The sequence below is a fragment of the Danio rerio genome, chromosome 1, assembly GCF_049306965.1.
Source record: "Danio rerio strain Tuebingen ecotype United States chromosome 1, GRCz12tu, whole genome shotgun sequence".
NCBI classification, from domain to species: Eukaryota; Metazoa; Chordata; class Actinopteri; order Cypriniformes; family Danionidae; genus Danio; species Danio rerio.
The window spans coordinates 56,290,815-56,310,602 of NC_133176.1; the positions used below are offsets into that span (position 1 = coordinate 56,290,815).

A 19,788-nucleotide genomic window follows, 5' to 3' on the forward strand; every position below is an offset into this window, starting at 1 on the left:
CAGTACTGCAAGAAGCTTTTGGTTTTACTCATATATTCAGTGCTGTGAAAAATACACTGAATCCCTGATCAGTGTCCTGACTAGTTAACAAAGGTGTTGATTGAGACACACCCTTAGATCACTTAATCAGCTCAGTTCCACCACATTTAGCAAGATTTTCAGCTTTATCCATTTAATGTTTCCCTTCGGACCGCTCTTCATTAGTGGATGTTTTCATGTGTGCTAACAAGCTCATCCTTTTCATTTCCAAGTCTGAATAGATGCAGTCCAGTAGCACACAACCAGCCAACAGGTCTTGGCAAAGGGCTTTTCCCTCCCCGCCAACTTTTTAATGAGATGACCACTAAATATTCTCTCCATTCAGGTCTGTTTTGCTCCCCAGTTTGGAGCAGTGGTTGTCTCAGTTTTCTTTATTTAGTCCGTGTCACTTTGTCAGCATTGTGCATATTATTATTGATGATCCAAATGATGTAACTGGCGACAGAAAGCTCATCAGTTTTCCTCATTAGACCCGAGTTCCTGTTTAAATGAACGCTCTCGAGCTAATTGTCAAACAGGTGCTGCTTGGAGGCCAGATGCAAATAATGTCACCTTAACTGAAACAATGACAAAATTACCATGATGAATAGGCCTTTTTTAAAAACAAGCAAATGGGTTTCCCGTAGTAACCCGTGTTTTCCCTTAATGACATTACACATTACTCAAATTGATCCGTTTCGAGGTTTGTGGAGTCTCATTGTCGTAAACTAATTACAGAGCAAGCTCGTCTGCTATGCTAATGGCTTGACGTATCCCAGTCACACTAAATAACCAGCACAAGCGTAATTGCAGTGCTGAGGATTGGCAGACGTGATTAATAGTATTCAGAGTGCTGGATTCTTATGCTAATTGAAGATCACGTTCTGTATAGTTCCAGTGGCATGAACGTCTCGCAGGTGTGAAGCACTGATGGAGTGGTGGAGTGACTTAAGGACAGAACGATGGCGGCTCTTGCGTAAAGTTTTGCAGTTGATGAACGACAAGTCATTGTATTAATGGTAATATCTACTCACTTAGACTAAGAGCTATTAATATGGAACTTATTGTGGTGCATATTCATTGTTAAACATATCCTCCTTGTATATTCTGTTCATTAATATCCTATTTTTTCAGTTTTTATATAGTTTAATTGATAAAAAATGTATTTGCTTTATTTTGCTTTTAAAAGGGGATAGTTCCCTCTAGGGTTGTCAAAGGTATCAAGTATTGTAGCAATAGGTATGGAAATTTTAATGCATGCTAACATTTGAGCGCTGTTGAGCACGTTCTTAAACACAGCGAACTTGATACTTTTGACATCCCTCCCAGCAGGCACAGAATGTAAACTAAGGGTGCTTTCACACCTATGAATCAATTCAGTTGTTCTGAAACAGGGATTAAAATGATTACAATGTTGCTCTTTGCTCTTGGTGCGGTTTGCTTTAACACGGCAAAGTTTTTAAACGGACCAAAATAGCTAAAACAAGTTACTTGTGAGTAAACTCTCCTCACATTGGTCAGAGTTACAGGGTTAATTTTGCAGAGTCCCGCTCAGCTGTCAGGGGAGGTGGTGGTTTGGTGGTGTTTGACAAGGTGCGTGCAATGTGTCTTAAGAGCGAGGAGGGATGCGGTGAGAAGGGTGCGCGACGTATTTGAGGACCGGGAGGTAGACGCGTGATTTCCAGGAGATTATCACTCATTTGCGGGCATTCGGATGTCTCCCGCAAATGCACAGAAAATGCACTTCCAGGAGACTTGGGATGTCTGTTAAATGACCTCCTGTTCTACTCATAATTCTCTCTTCATGTAGCCGTATGCCTATTACATATCCATAAAACACTGTAATATAACCGGATCGTATCGCTTTCTCACTATAATCGATCTGCTCCAGAGTTCGTTTCAATCGAGCCGAGACCACCTCATTCAAGCGATCTCGGAGTGATTGTTTTCGTGTGGATCCGAGCGCGATTGGTGGTTTCATATATGCCAAACGAACTGCGCTAACTGGGCAAACGAGACAGGTTCCGAAACAAATGTCTTGGTGTGAAATCACCCATAATGTCAGATTGACTTGAACCCCAACGTCATGGGACATAGCACTTTGTTTGTAAATGAAAATCAAGTTGGTGTCAGAACCCAACATCAGGCTGATGTCAATGTCCAACGTCAAACAGAGAGGAGTGGGTATCACAGTCGCCTCACAACAAGAAGATTGCTGGTTCGAGCCTCAGCAGGGTCAGTTGGCATTTCTGTGTGGAGTTTGCATGTTCTCCCCATGTTTATGTAGGTTTCCTCTGGGTGCTCCGGTTTCCCCCACAGTCCATAGGCATGTAATGTAATGTGTATTTATATAGCGATTTTATTGTGTATGGCCATACACCCAAAGCGCTTCACAATCATGAGGGGGTCTCTCCACACCACCACCAGTGTGCAGCATCCACTAGGATGATGCGACAGCAGCCACAGGACAACGGCACCAGTGCGCTCACCACACACCAGCTATTGGTGGAGTGGAAAGACAGTGATAGGGCCAAAATGGTGGAAAGGGAATGATTAGGAGGCCATGATCGTAAGGGCCGATAGAGGGACTTTGGCCAGGACACCAGAGTTACACCCCTACTCTTTCACGAGAAGTTCCATGGTATTTTTAATGACCACAGAGAGTCAGGACCTCGGTTTAACGTCTCATCCGAAAGACGGGGACGTAGCATTTTGTTTGTAAATGAAAATCGAAAACCCAACATCAGGCTGATGTCAATGTCCAACGTCAAACAGAGTGCAGTGGGTATCACAATCGCCTCACAACAAGGAGGTCGCTGGTTCGAGCCTCAGCTGGGTCAGTTGGCATTTCTGTGTGGAGTTTGCATGTTCTCCCCGTGTTTGTGTTGGTTTCCTCCGGGTGCTCCGGTTTCCCCCACAGTCCAAAGGCATGCGCTTTACGTGAATTGGTAAGCTAAATTGTCCGTAGTGTATGTGTGTGAATAAGTGTGTATGGATGTTTCCTAGTGATGGGTTGCAGCTGGAAGTTGGTGGTTCATAACACTGTGGCGACCCTAGATAAATAAAGGGACCAAGCCGAAAAAAAAATGAATGAATGATTGATTATACAGTATATTGCTGAAAAAATAAAACATTTCACTCTCTTATTTTTCCAATATCATGCAGCTCTAGAGTGAATGTTTATTTTTGGGTAAACTATCCTTTTACGTTTTTGTTCACATTAATTTCAGCCTTCCATTTACACTGAGAAGGCGTTTTTATTCACAAAAACAAAGCTTTATACATAGGCTTGTAATGACGGCAGGATGAACATCTGTAGGACGTCACAATGTCTACATGATTGTATGTAATTTTTGGTCTCGGATGTGTTTGCATGTGTCTGATGAAACCATGTGTAAAGGGGCAGATATGGATGAGCTGAATCACCCTGAAGGATGGAGCTGATATTTGTATGGCTCTTCTTATTTTTGTAAACATCTGATATGAAGGAGATGTTTTATGGTTGTTTTTATAGATTTTTATTGTGATAAGTAACAGAGTTGGTGGCTGATGTCACCTAAGGGAGATCAGGTGCGAGTTACTAGCCGTGTGTGCATCTTTCACAACTCTGGGTCTGTCTTTGATCTTAAGAAGTCCATCTTTCAACTTGCCGAGAGGGTTCACTGATGTCGTTATTTTCAGTCTGTACATCTTAAAGGTTAAGTTTGTAGTGCTACAGACTCTCAGATCAAACATCTGTGCTTTTACATTTCAGCTGCTACTAAAAGGAGAAAGACTGATGCGAGGAACATATACTCATTACAGACTGGAAAGGTATTTTAGCTATTTGTTCTTGTGTGTACTGTTTATGACTTCATGGAAACATGCTTGAAAATTAAAGTACACTGTATTTATAAGTGACTTGGTGGCTCAGTGGTTAGAACTGTCGCCTCACAGCAGGAAGGTTGCTGGTTTGAGTCCTGGCTGGGTCAGTTGACATTTCTGTGTGGAGTTTGCATGTTCTCCCCGTGTTGGCGTGGGTTTCCTCCGGGTGCTCCGGTTTTCCCCACAGTCCAAGCATATGCGCTATAGGTGAATTGGATTAACTAAATTGGCCATAGTGTGTGCGTGTGTGCATATGAGAGTGTATGGGTTTCCCAGTACCGAGTTGCAGCTGGAAGGGCATCTGCTGTGAAAAACACCATTTGTTAAGCACACTGTACTTCTTCTGTCATACATACTAAGAATTGATTACACAAAAATATATGTTATGTCAGCAATATTCGCTAAAATGTTATGTCTACATGTTTAACTGAGTTTTCTGGACATTTTTGTGTTGAACAGGAATGTTGATATTTGAATAATTTGTGCATGCGTGACGTGACGATTGAAAACAAAGCTTGTTTATCAGTTGCTTAAAAGAGTGGTGACACAGTGGTAGCACAGTCGCCTCACAGCAAGAGGGTCGCTGGTTTCTTCCAGGTGCTCCGGTTTCCGCCACAGTTCAAAGACATGAACTACAGATGTCTGAGTGTGAATGGGCGTTTGCCAGGACTGGGTTGCAGCTGGAAGGGCATCCGCTGTGTAAAAGATATGCTGAATAAGTTGGCGGTTCATTCCATTGTGGTGACCCCTGATGAATAAAGGGACTAAACCAAAGGAAAATGAATGAAGTAGTAAGTTTGTGTTCATTTTTAAGTAAAATTATTAAAAACGTATGCTAACTAGAACTAATTACTTATTTTGCAAATTTGAAAAAAAAACTTATCCACTAAACAGAGAAAAATTAATTGACTCAATAGCAGTAACTGTTGCCTCAGTGTATGTGACAATAATATGTTTATTAGTAAAATACATTAATCAACATTGCATAAATAAACAAAATTATGTTTATGTATAATTGTTACTGAGAAAAAATAAAAAAGTTCTTACTGGATCAAGTTGCCTTATTTTGTTTTTTAATGTTTTCTCAACTATTTATTTTTACAGTACAAATGCTGGTTAAGTTGGTGGTTCATTCTGCTGAGGCAACCCCTGATGAATAAAGCGACTAAGCCGAAGGAAAATGAATGAATGTGTATTTTATAGATAAATTCTTGTAAATAGGGCTGTGCAATATTGAGAAAAAAAACTGACAATGCAATATTATGTTTCACAAAATGACTCTATTTGGAAGGAATTGTTCATTTTACATTGATAGGGAAGATTTTTTTACTGGAGTGCATCTGCCTAAAATGCACAGAATTTTACAGAAACATTTTTTATTACAAAATAAAATAAGTTAAAGCTCAGATGAAAACAATAGAACAGATAAAAATGAAACAAACATTACTCTATTGTGTAGTAATGAATTTAATGAATCTCAAATTAATTTAATAGTATTGAGGTACAGGAATGTAATAATCAAATGTAAAATAGCACCCTATAGTCTTCGCTGTATGATAATTAAACACAATTAATCTTCATTAAAGTGGCAAACTTTATAATTTCATGTCCAAATATTTTAAATTCATTTGAAATTGCTTGGCATCCTGCGATGTGACTATTGCAGATTCGCATATTGCGATATCGATGCTAAAATGATATACTGTGCAGGTCAACTTGTAAACTTATTGAAGAGAAAATGTGGTCAGAATTTTCATTTTTGGGTGAACTATCCCTTTAAGCGACTAATAGGATACTTGATTAGTTTAAAAACATTTCTTAACGGTGCCGTAAAGTTCTTTGAAATGTGCATTTGTATTCAATATTTGACATAATCTCAATTGAAACATGAAGAGAGGGCGGGACATTCAGCAAATAGCGTTTTGTTTTATCAGAGCTCTTCCAGTGAGCGTGGCCAAAGTCCTTTCACTCTGCGGCCATCTTTGAAACGTATGCTTTTATACGCTCTGGCATTTTGTTTAAATAAGGAAACATCAAATTCTCCAAAACTGCTTGCCAAGCTTACGGTTACATTACATATTTGGAATAAAGTTAAACAGTAATTAAAGTGTCTCATACGTTTTGTTTCTAAATGTTCAAACCTAACAAAATCTGCATATTTTTAGATTGCCTGAGCTAGTGTGCATGTACACTCGAAAGGAACGAGATCACGACACCAACCTCATTTATGGCCGTGTTATACTTTATCATCCTCGGGATAAAGCTTAGTCAGATTGCGCTGCTCTTCTGAAAAAATCCACAACAGTCTTGAAGTTAAAGCTCCTCCAGAAATGACAGCGACTCTTTGTTTTTTAGGTTTGTGAGCGTTTGAGTAGTTGCTGTCATATGATGTGCGTTTGACAGGATGGATTGTACCTCGCGTTTGTTTCATACAGATTACAAAACCTGTGAAGTGGGTTCATTTGAAAGTACAGATGTCAACCTTTATATGGATATATTTCTTATATATGTGAAGCAAGTATTCACTGGGATTCCAGTGTGTTTATTGACCAAAAAATTCTGTCGGAAAAACACGCCTCTGCTCTGAGCTTTTTCCCCAGAGAAACATCAGTCTATAGCAGGGGTCACCAATCTTGTTTCTGGAGGTCCGGTGCCATGCAGGGTTTAGCTCCAACTTGTCTCAACACATCTGCCTGGGTGTTTCAAGTATACCTAGTAAGACCTTGATTAGCTTGTTCAGGTTTGTTTGATTAGGGTTGGAGCTAAAATCCGCAGGGGACCACCCCTCCAGGAACAAGTTTGGTGACCCATAGTCTATAACAGTTGATGATTGGCTCCTGTACTAGTAGGCGGAGTTTCAAAACTATACAAATGACATGCCTTGTGTATTCTGGAGTTTTTGGAGTGGTTGAGCTCAAGCTCATCAAATGAAAAGCAAATGAGAAGAAGGAGGCGGGGCATGTCTGATACTAGAGGGCTTTTGATTGGTCAGAAGATTTGATGAGAAACTGATGTATGAGGTGACGTTAAAAATGTTGATGACAAACAGCAAGCTTTGGATATTTTTATCTTCTACATGCGAATTTTGTGACTTTTTTTTGAAGCAGACTAGCTTATAGTTATCCTTTAGCATACTAAAATCTTAAAAATGTTATTTAAATTTCATGGGAGCTTTAAGCTGCATTGATGGTTTATATTTTATTAATGGAATTGGCAGTGGTATTCGTATTATTGCTGATCAAAAGTTCCAAGAAACTTCAGTGGAATTTAGTAAGGAGCCAAAATCACTACGTTCCTTTAGATTCCCATCCGTATGCAGCACGTTTATTTCTGTAGCTCCAGTCAATAACCTGAAGTGCCTGAGCTCCATTGAAAGTCTCACCGGTGTGATTGACAGAATACCAAGACTTGACGTTCCCGGTCAGTTCTTTTGATGCATTTTTTATGATCCTGTTTGGGCTTGGTTTTTGACCTTGGATCACTGCGGATCACTTTCTTGTTTGTTAGAACATATCCAACTCTTTTGGAATATAAACACGGCCTGGTTTATGCTTTTTGAATCTTGTTTTTTCACAGTTTTAATAAACTCTGTACAGATCAGAATCCCCGGAGGAGGAGATATGGTGATATGCAGGAAGATGGTGGAGACGGGAAGGGAATGAGTGAAGAAAGAGAAATCCCTCTTTAAGAATAGCTCCAGCTTTTCCTGCTATAGGAAACATGCAACGGGAGGGTGAAAGTCTTTGCTGATAGAAATTCAGCTGTAATGGGGTAAAAAGCCACACATCTCTCAGCCGTTTCATGCCAGTTTTCAGGAGGCTCTGCTGCCAGACTTCCTGTTTCCTTTGGAAAGACTTCCTGTTCATACCAACAAATCCACAATCAAAGGCTTTCCTTCTTATTCTGGCTTGGTTTTCTTTAAATGAGTGGATTTTTATCTGCATCTGCTTTCTCTCTCATGCCCTCCACTTCCCCTTTCTATATATGTGTGTACATCAAGTATTCATCTTTCTTCTGGACTTGCTCATTCAGTTTTTTATGGCTTGTCCCTGTTTTCTGTCAGTGTATAAATGGTCAGAGGTCATGGGAAGGAAGCTGAGACTGTCAGTGCAGGTGGATGTGTTGACTACTCACAGTCACGGCATCATAAATGCAGTGAATATTGTTGTTATTATTAATTAGATTATTTAGCTATTGCGATCAGGGTTAATTGTCCTTAATTAAACTATGAAAGGAGACCATAAACAGAACTAAGCCATAAAACTATCTCACTATTTTTTCTTGAAATAATTAAAATGATTGCAGATAGTAACCCATGGTTTCCACTACATTCAATCTTCCATGGCGGGGCGCCACATCAAAATTGATCCCGCCACAGCTACATTACAGCTTTTCATTTAAAACATTGTCATGTTTTTTTTTTTTTTTTTTTGATAATTGCACCAAAACATTTTAAAAGGTAAGTGAATTATAACTTTTCTGTAACCGTAGTAGTGCTGTGCGATATTTGTTTAACCCTTTAAGGTTAAGCAGAGGAAATTGGTGCGCAAGCAAAGAGATTCGCATGCTGTCGGTAGGCTATTACATAAATACGAGATTTGTAGTACTGCGCTCATGACATTTGTCATTGAAATAACGCCATAGGTAGTTGGTAGGTCTGTGTAAAAAAAAAGGCCTGCCGCCACAGCTGGAAAAAATCCTAGAGAAAACACTGTAGACTGAGAATTAAAATCTATAAAGAAGCAAACCCTTGGATTAATCTACTATTTAAAATCTGGCATCAAACAAAGAAAATATGTGGTTTGCAAGATACATCAAGAATATTAAAAAGGTGTGCCTTCAAAACTGATTTTATCCTCAACCAAAGAGATGATAGATTTCGAATATGGAGCAATTTAGGAATTTCCAACTACTACACTTTTTGACAAGGGTACAATTCAAACTTTTGAGTTTCTAAAGGAAAAATATGGGTTTAATCAAAGTGACTTTTATAGATACCTTAAAGTAAGACATTATATTGACTGTAATATTTAACCAGAAATATTGCAAGTTGCAGATAAAGAAATACTAAAAGTGTTTTTATCCGTGGGCAAGGCCCAATCATGTCATAAGATCATTTTAAAATTATATAAGGGATTTCACGAATCTGGACCGGACAATACACTGTATGTTAGAGATAAATAGAAAATGAAAGGAAATCTGAATATATCAAATGAGGATTGGGGGAATTATTGTAAAACTCAACGAAAATGTACCAGCTCAGCCATGTGGAGAAAATTCGGTTGGAAGAAAGGTTTTTCATTATCACCCCATCACAGAAAATACATAGAGGAAAGGGTACTATCTGCTGGAGAATGTTGGGGGGAAAAGTAGCTAATCAGTCTTGCTTTGTGGGATTGTCAGAAATTAACCCCATACTGGAAAGAGATTAAATACATTTAGACGCCATGATTGCCTTCACTTCTGAATCTTTTTATTTAGGTAATATAAATTTAGATGGATGGATTAATAAAGACAATAAACTGTTATTTATTCTGCTGGCAGCTAGTAAAAAAGTAATTATCACACTTTACAATAAGGTTCATTAGTTAATGTTAATTAATGCATCTACTAACATGAACAAACAATGAACAATACATTTACTACTGTATTTGTTCATGTTAATAAACGTTAGTTAATGAAAATACAGTAGTTCATTGTTAGTTCATGTTAACTCATGGTGCATTAACTAATGTTAACAAGCATGGATTCGGATGTTAATAATGCATTAGTTAATGTTCAATTATGATTAATAAATGCTGTACATGTGTTATTCATGATTACTTCATGTTAGTAAATGCATTAACTAATGAACCTTATTGTAAAGTGTTACCAAAGTAATTACAAAATGGTTAAAGTTAGAGTCACCTACAGTTGAAGAGTGGATTGACACAGTTCACACTGTTATACGTCATGGAAAACTATATTTTTCATTAGGAACACAGACTGAATACTTTTTTTCTAATTTGGAGTAAATGGATTGAGTAAATTTCACCAATATGACCAAATTTGTCTTGACTTGTAACTTTAATGTAATGTTATCAATCTAAATAAGTATCTTTTCTTCTTTAAAGGAAATATTTTAAAGGATTTGTAGCTCCCCATAAATATACAAAGCGTATACATGATCTGTAAATCTCTTTCTGCGTCGCCTGAGTAAATTATGATGTGCACAAAAAAGGAATAAAAATAAACAAAACTTCAACACACTGAACCACTACAGCCTCCACTGTAGTAATGTCAAAAATCTTTGAGAAATTTAGACTTTCAGCTGTAAGGGTAAATACAGAAAAGCCTAGCTGTGCATAGACATAAAAAATGGCATAAAAAAACTGTGTAAACGTGATGACTCGTACACAAAATATGGCTTGATGGAATCCAGTGAGAGCAGACCACAGTGAACACTGCGCTTGAAGATTTGATCAATTGATTGAAGCACTGAAATCACGTCAACGCAACTGACATCCCACAAAAACTAATCTAGAGCATGATTAGTACAATTTAAAATGTTTTAAGTAAAGTTGTTAATTTGAGGGTTTTCTGCGTTGTTTTTATTTTTTGGGGGTCCCCAAAATAATTTGCACCACACAAAGGGAAAAAGATCAAAATCACCCCACACTGTAAAAAATAAATCAGTAAAATTTACGGTAAAACCAGCAGCTGTGGTTACCAGTACTTTACCGTTAAAAACACGGTACAAACCGTGTTTTTTTACGTTAAACTACCGTATTTTATTAATTTATAGATGTAATATGTCTGTATTTTGAATGACCAACATCTACACATCTTTTGTTACACAGTTAGACACTTTAGCACACCCACATGCAGGAGGTGATGAGGAAGTTACATAATGATCCAATGCTCAACTTTTCCCACAAGCAGAAAAGAGTATCAGCATATAGAAGGTGCTCAGTGTCATTCACACAGCTACTAAACACCAGTGTGGTAACACGCATAAAATTAAAGTCAAGAAATAAACATTGTTTATCAACATTAGATGTAACATAAATCTCTAATGTCCATAACTGATGGGGAAACAAATAAAAAGATCAATATTGATGTTAACAAAATGCATAAAAAGTTTTGTGCCATGCAGGGAATTCTGGGAAAGTAAATTTACGGTTATTAGCCGTATATATTAAGGAAACATACCGTTAACCAGGTTACAGATTTGTACTGTAGCATTTTTACAGTTTTTTACCGTTGAAATCACGGCCATTTTCTACAGTGCAATCAACGTAAAATGCTAAATTCTTTCTAAATAGGGAGGTGAAATTGTATTCATATCGCAATATATATCGCAGATATCTTGCAGCCCAGTTATTGACATTAAAAACTAAATGATTCTTTTAAATGTTCTCATCACTGGAAAGCTTGAAATGAAAATGTCCTCGGTAGTTTTAGTTAAACGTTATAAATCATAAATCCAGAGATTTTTCCCCCTAATGTTCTCTTCATTTCTACAGCAGACATTCGTTTTCTCTTTGCAGTGACTTTGTGCTTTGTCACTTTCCTGCTCAACATTAAAGGAAGCTGAAAAAACACACACGCAATATGACCTGTTCAAAACACACACTCCGTCTATACTGTGAGCAGGAGGTGTGATTGTGCTGACAATCCTCTTGAGTTTGTTTTATTGAGGGCAACAGCTGGTTGTTCCCCTGGCCTGTATCTCTCAGCAGTCACACTGATCTCTCTGTCTCTCCTCCCTCCGCATGGACTCTCGGCCCCACATGAGTGCACAAAGAGAACTCTATTTCCCTCCAAATTAGATTTGCTGGTGGAAAGACGCATGCACTTTTGAAGCTCACCCAGACTGCAGTAATATTTGCGCGTGTTTGTAGTTGAGCATGTAAACTTTATGGTGGTTTGTGGAGTGGGCCGATGACTAGAGTCAGTTTCAGTAGCGATCTAGAATACTGGATGGACTTTTAACATCTTATCGGGGTAGATTGTGGACTAAAAATGGATTTGATCTCATGTTGTTGGAGGCTGTGTTGTCGGGTAGGTGTAAATCTGTGTGTATTTATAGTTATTTGCAGAAGTTTAAATAATGTTAAATGTTTTAATAGAGTGTTATTTTATAGGTCTGATTATTTCTACATTATTTAAAAAGCTACATTGCTTAATTTGCAGTTTTGGCATTTCTAAAAGCGTAATTACAAATGAAAATCTTTCGTGACACAACATATTTTTGAATATTCAAAAGCTATTTTGCATAAATTAACAGCTTTTTCAAATGTCAAAAAACACTTTTTTATTATTGCAATTAAATAGATAAATAAATGCTATAATCCTTTTTTACGTTTTAATATTATAATTGTATTGGTAAAATTGCTTTATTTACTTTTTAAAAACAGAAATGTAAACATTAAAAGTACCGAAACTAGTTTCTGATTAAATCTTCGTGAAGACGTTCTGCATATATTAACATTTTGTTAATATATCTGTCCATATCTGTAATTTAAAACATTTTTAGTATTTTATTATTAATATAAATACAAACATTGGAACTTTACATTGTATGTGTTGTTATTAGTTTTCTTTATTTTAATGTTGAAAATCAAATTGACAGTTTCATATTAACAATCATGAATACGTGTTGTATACATTATGGTTACATCTTTCCATTAAAACCTGATTAAACTTGTAAAATTTTGGGTAATTTTATTAATGCAGTTATGTAAATAATTTAAATATACAAACAACTACAGGCATATAAACATTTAATTTATTCATTCTTTGTTTCGGATTTAAATAAAGTTAAATATATAATGATAATTGCAAATATTTAATGTTCACAAGCTGTTTTTTTTACATATTAACAACATTTCAAATGACAAAAATACTTTTGTATAAATGCAATTAAATATATAAATAATTGCTATTATACTTTCTATACATTTTAATATTACGGTTCCATTGGTAAAATTGCTTTATTTACTTTTTAAATACAGTATGGAAAGTAGTTTCTGATTAAATATTCGTAAAACTTTCTGCCTATATTAAGAGTTTGTGAATACATCTGTCTAAAAATCTCTGTAATTTTAAATAATATTAGTATTTTTATAAATAATATAAATGTACAAATATTATTAACAATTATCAATTTGTTTTGCATACATTAACAATTTATATCACATCTTTCCAAAACACTTGATCAAAATTGTAAAATGTTGGGTAATTTTATTAATGCAATTATGTAAATAATGTAAATATACAAATAACTACAGCCATATAAACATTTCATTCATTCATTCTTTGTTTCTGATTTGAATAAAATAATGATACAAATAATTGCAAATATTTTTATATTTATTAGAATTTTTTTGTGACCAAATATTTTATGAATATTCACAAGCTATTTTGCATATATTATTTTCATCATTTCAGTTGAATGTATAGATAATTCTATCATACTATTTATATAATTAAAATTACAATTGTATTTGTAAAATTGCTTTATTTACTTTTTAAAAACAGTATCGAAACAAATCGAATAAATTTGAAAATATGAAGAGCTTTTGCATATTTTAACAGTTGGTGAATACATCTGTTAAAAATATCTGTAATTTAAATATAATATAAAAATGTTAGTATTTTATAAATAAATATATAAATAGCCTTTCATTTTATGGGGTGATGTAGTTTATTTTTATGTGGAAAATCAAATTGACAGTTTCCTATTAACAATCATGAATTTGTTTTGCATACATTAACAATTTAAAATGGTTACATCTTTCCAAAAACACTTAATTAAAATTATAATATGTTGGGTAATTTGCATAAAATGCTGTTATGCAAATATACAAATAACTACAGCCATATATACATTTTATTTATTTCTTCTATTTCAATAAATACTATAAAGTATTGTAAAAGTAACTGAAACATAGTGACATTATATTCACCTTAATGAAAGTGAGTAAAAGTTTTACTGTTCTTCAACAAAAACAAAATAAACGTCTTTTGCATAACTTGTATTTTGCCTTTAATCTTGTATATCTGGCTTGGGATCTGCATATATGTTGTTTGCTGCATGTTGCACATTCTTAAATGAAGTATTACACAGTATGCTATGCAGTATAATTTGCCAGGCAATTAGACAGAAATGAACTGTATGTAATCATGCACACATTATCATTTGCTCATTGACGAGTCTCTCAAACGCAGTTCGTAACCGCACGTCAGAAGTGGCGATGAAAGCTGCTGGGGTTTTTCTAATGGGGAGAAACTGTGCAGGTTTTCTTCACACAGGGAGCGTGTGCTGTGTGTTCCTGTGAATGGCAGTTGTCTGAAATAGCTGCAGGTGTGGGCTGTGTTTGTGTGTGTGTGTGTGTGTGTGTGAGAGAGCTCTGAGAGATCTGGCCCACTTTTGTTGTTTAATGTAGACAGGTGGTGTAGTCTGAAATGAGACTGCAGCTGTTCTCCCAGCCACTCCTCTTAATGCACATGTAATCTCATGTACTGTGTTTTGTGTGTGTGTGTGTGTGTGTGTGTGTGTGTGTGTGTGTGTGTGTGTGTGTGTGTGTGTGTGTGTGTGTGTGTGTGAAGATGCTGGAAACAGGCAGCCGTTTGACCTGCAGATGTCTATATTTCCCAGTGGAGGTGCTGCTGGGGCACAGCTGGGGTCTGTTGTGGGACGTGGGACCGCTCTGTTTCATGAGGATGCTGGTGGTCTCCTGGTGTGTGTACATTGTGGAGAACTGGCTTGTCAGTGATCGCAGCACTGGGGAAATCTGGTGTAGAAATAATACACAATGTTAGGGCTGCACAATGCATTGTAACTATCAATATTATGATAATAATATATGTAACATATGTATTGCAGACATGTGTGATTTTTATGCATTGGCTTTTATCTAAATTTGACCAATCAGATGGGTCTTGGTATTTTTAGCCCCACTTCCCCAGTGGTTGCTGTACTGCTATTGGCTGAAGCAGCTCAAAACTGATCCCAGAGCTGAAAATAAACACTAATGGCGGGACAATGACAACAGCCAATCAGAGTCAGAATCAGAATCAGAGTCTGCAACTAACGATCATTTTAAAAATGGATTATTCTGTAGATTATTACTTTGATTAATCGGTTAAAAGAAACTTAACAAGAAAAGCAGTCATTTCCATCCCTTTATTTAAAAAAGCTTATCCCTTAGCTGTTATAATAATAATACAATTAAATGAAAAAAAAAAACTAAGTATTTTTGTCCTGTTTTCAATCAAAATATCTAAAAAAAAATTTAAATCAAGAAACACACTAGACATATGAAGTAGCATAAGAAATAATGTCTTGTTTTCTGAAAGAAACACCTCAAAATAACTAATTATTTGCTTAAAACAAGCAAAACTATTTGCTAATGGGGTAAGAAAAACAATGTTAATAAGATAAAATCTTAAACAGAAGTTAAGCATCACTTAATTTTCTCATGCCATTTTTATTTTCTGTTCTTGATTTAAGATTTTTTATATATTTGGACTGGAAATGAGACAAAGAAAGAAAGAAAGAAAGAAAGAGAAAGAAAGATAGAAAGAAAGAAAGAAAGAAAGATAGAAAGAAAGAAAGAAAGAAAGAAAGAAAGAGAAAGAAAGAAAGAAAATCTTTTTTGCAGTGAAGTTATACATGACAACCGATAAAATGATGATCAAAAAAGGCGAAGAAAAACTTTAATCTTTCAAAGTGCAAAGTAACTTCACCACCGCTGCTTTACTTCTGTTATTAACCCTTTTGCTAGGGGGTTTAAAATATCCTGGAGTCATTCTTTAGGCGATCATTCACCCTTAATGTTTCTGTGTCGACGCGTCATGTTTATCACGTGACACACCGCAGCCACAATAGCGCTGTATGACAGATCCCTTTAATTGAGTTTTTTCTGTTTTAATTACTCCCTAAATACATGCAAGTAAATGCCTGGTGAACTTGAAGGAGAGTAGATTCAACTTTATAGTTACTTTAACTATGTGTATCGGATATGAATAAAACACATCGGCATTTGAATGGATTGTTAGACTTCCTTGTGTGTTTTACAAACTCTAAGGGCCCTATTATACACCCGGCGCAATGTGGCGCAGGGCGCGGCGCAATACTCTTTTGCTACTTTTAGCTCGGCGCAAGGGTCATTTTGAGGTGTTGCGCCGCGCTGTTTAAATAGCAAATGCATTTGCGCTCAAATGTGCGCCCATAGGCATTCTGGTCTAAAAAAGCAGGCGTGTTTTGGCGCGTTGCTATTTTGAGAAACTGTATGTAGTCTGTTCTTTAGACCAGAACAAAGTAGGTCTATTGTCTGGCACAAAGTGCCCCTGGCTTACACACTACAAACAAGATGCAGAGCAATACGCAAATACCTTTACATATGAAAAATATATAATATCTTAAGGATATATATATATATATATATATATATATATATATATATATATATATATATATATATATATATATATATATATATATATATATATATATATATATATATATAAAATAAGGATATATACAGGTTATAAATATAAATGATTAAAATATTACAAAACATATTAATTTCTAAATGAAGATTTAAAAACCACTGCCGTCATACTTTCTTCATCTCGGGAGGCTTGTTCAGTTCATTTAATTTGCTTTTGTATAATGTTATTATCATTAGCAGTATTATTTATTATATCCATATTGATATTTGTTTTATTAAAAACAAGCTTAGATTTGTCCACCTGTCAAATTTTAGACCATATGGGGCATGGCAGGTGTATTTGGAAATAACTATTTAGTATTTTGAGCACACTTTGTTATTATTGTTCATTTATTCGTTTGCTAGAAATTAGAACTAAATTTAGAAATAGTTTTGAAGCAAATCTTTGCGCTTAACAAACGAAATTAATTATTTATAGACTAATTGATGTCTGTGCGTAAAGGTTTCCCTATCCACGAGAGCAAAAGCGAAAGTGAACTTACTTTACGTCAAAATGCGCTTATGGCGTGACGCAGCTGGCTCTTAAAGGTAATAGGAGATGAGGCTTTAATTGGTTTATTCTCAAAACACACCTATAACTCATTAAGAAAATAAACTCAACCCTTTTAGACCATGTGCCACGGCGCAAAGCGGATTTTCCCGCCCTTAAATTAGCAAAAATGGGTTCTGACACACCCTGAAAGCGTTTGCGCCCTGCGTTTTGCGCTCTGCGCATGGACCGTCAAATTAGAGCCCTAAATGTTTTGTTTTACTAGTACTTGTGTGTATTTACATGATTTAAATATAAAATAAACATTAGGTGGTTAAAACGCTGCATAATTGTGATAATATGACACGTCTTTCTCTGGCTCAGTGCCAGCAAACGCACCAAAGCTCAGTTTGATTTTTTCAATCGCTACTCCGAGAGTAAACGAGCTAACGCTAACTTGAAGACGAAAATCAAGCTTTTACTGTACTTTCCCTATTAAATATTCATGTTGCATACATAAAACATTTGTGATGGTTACATCTTTTCAGAAAACTGGCCCTGAGTGGCCCTCCTCTTGTGAAATTTTATTTCAAAGCTAAATTCTCTTTCAGAAATCTCCCAATAGGCTGATTTTTATAATATTATAATCAGTGATGAAATACATTGTGCTGCTTCATATTTTTGCTAAAAGTTATCTCGAATGTTAGAACAACACATGGAAATCCTCTGTACACTAAGAATACCATCTGTCTGTATGTGTGTGTGTGTAGAGAGAGAAGACAAATCAAATTCAACCTCTTAATCTCTGGAAAATCCCACTCTAAAAATGTCCATGTGCCCAAGAGGAGGCCAGCAAGTCAGATTTGACGTCACACTCCTGTGTCTTTATAAAAAAAGCCCTGTGTTGGCTTCACGCTATTGAAGCATGAGCATATATGTTCACATTGATTTCAAGCCAAAATCACAGCGAGCCGCAATTCATCCTGTCCGTTTTTTTTTTGCGTGCCATTGCTATCGAACATCCGGTTAGCATGAAAATATGAGTGTATGTGAGTTTGCCCAGCATGACGGCGCATTATGGAACAAATTGGCCACTTTGGGACCCATCTAAATGACTCCCTCCGCCCCGCGTTCACCACACACACTAAATAAACGCTGCTTTTTGAAACGGGGCCATTAGTCCTGAGGACTGACCATTACCCACACTGCAGCAGTGAGTTTTCTGGCTCCCCCGCGACACGCCGCTGATTTATGAGCGCCACTGATATTGACCTTGTGCTTTTATGGGTTTAGATTTGTGCCGGTCACTCGCTTTATCCTGGCTGTAACTGAACTTTAGGCATGGAAGGGGAGGTAAGTGTGATTTTGAGGACTTTTTAATGTGTTGGTATGATATATGGTCATCACTGCGCTGTTCAGTGATCAGGAGTCCTGCACAGGACAAAATGCGGAAACCTTTTAGCCCGGACATCCTGCTGATTCTTTTAATTAAGCAGCTTGTAAAATCAATCTCAGCCTGTTGAGCTGATGAATGATGCAAACCTGTAAATGACTCCGAGATCCCTTGGGGGAGGTGTGTGTGTGTGTGTGTGTGTGTGTGAGAAAAAGAGAGAGAGAGGAACACTTGGCTATTGTTTCTGTAAATGCTTATTGTACAGTTAGCTTTAATGCAGTAGTTCACCCAAAGTTGCAAGTTTGTCTACGTCATTCTAAACTTTTAACTGAGGTTTTTTCTTCGGTGGGAAAATATGGTTAATATCACTTAGAAAACGACACATTAGTCTTATAGAAATACATTTGTTTTTGTGATAATTATGACAATGAGATAAACAGAAAGTAAGTCATAATTATCAGCGTAAATGCATTATGAGGTAAACTTTTTAGTTCATTTCCAGACATAATTTGTCAGTTGGAGGGTGACATGATGGCTCAGTGGTTAGTACTGTGACATGAGAGCAAGATGATTGCTGGTTTGAGTCTTGGTTGGGTCAGTTTGCATTTTTGTTTGCATGTTCTCCCTGTATTGGAGTGAGTTTCCTCTGTGTTCTCCCCACAGTCCAAACACATGCGCTATAGGTGAATTGGATGAACTAAGTTGGCCGTTGTGTATGTGTGTGAATGAGTTTGTATGGATGTTTTCCAGTACTAGGTTGCAGCTGGAAGGGCATCCGCTGTGTAAAACATATGCTGGATAAGTTGGCGGTTAATTCTGCTGTGGCGACCCCTGATGAATAAACTAAGCCGAAGGACAATGAGTGAATGAATGAATTTGTCAATTGACAATTCAAAATGACTATGACAGGTCAAAATTTTAACATGAAAGCACAGAAAGGAAAAAATTGTTAAAATTCAGGGTCAAGGTCACGAGACAAAAAAATGTTGCATAAGTTGAAATAGTATATTAGTTTTCTATTTCAGCATATATTTTTTTTGTTATGACTTTTTTTCTTTTCTAGACTTTCATGTTAAAATTTTAACCTGTCATAGTTATTTTTACTACTTGAGATTAAAAGAAAAGTAGAAATATGACATGAGTCAATCATCATCTGAGTTAACATGAGTTTTTAGGTTTATTTCATTATTTATATCATTTATTTTATATTTCTGTGTGGAGTTTTATATTAATTTATTTTACATACATTAAAAACAAACTAGATAACATATCATATCGTTAAAAAAAATTATGTTAAGTTAAAATTTTATCCAACCTGAGTATGACAAATTTTTAAAAATCTTAAATCGACTAAAATTCATTCATTCATTTTCTTTTTGGCTTAGTCCCTTTATTAATCTGGGTTCGCCACAGCAGAATGAACCGCCAACTTATCCAGCATATGTTTTTTACACAGCGGATGCCCTTCCAGCTGCAACCCATCACTAGGAAACATCCATACACACTCATTCACACACTTAAGGGCGTCACACACTTGAAAGTAT

General features: G+C 36.1%; 1 protein-coding gene across 29 annotated transcripts in view; it reads left to right on the top strand.

The window, feature by feature from the left end:
* The window catches only part of inpp4b (inositol polyphosphate-4-phosphatase type II B), a 405,814-nt gene that overhangs the window by 109,833 nt on the left and 276,193 nt on the right, over positions 1–19,788 (top strand). For 4 of the 29 annotated variants that reach the window (XM_073906038.1, XM_073906036.1, XM_073906028.1 and 1 more), the window contains one exon: positions 911–1,037. The exons of 19 other annotated variants lie outside the window; for them this stretch is intronic. In XM_073906038.1, the coding sequence (XP_073762139.1) occupies positions 1,035–1,037 (3 nt within the window). In that variant the 5' untranslated portion in view covers positions 911–1,034. Of the gene's footprint in view, positions 1–910; positions 1,038–3,772; positions 3,832–11,686; positions 11,926–18,021; positions 18,205–19,788 lie in introns of those variants that run through there. 6 more of the 29 variants (XM_073906015.1, XM_073906075.1, XM_005160151.6 and 3 more) reach the window with 4 other exon arrangements.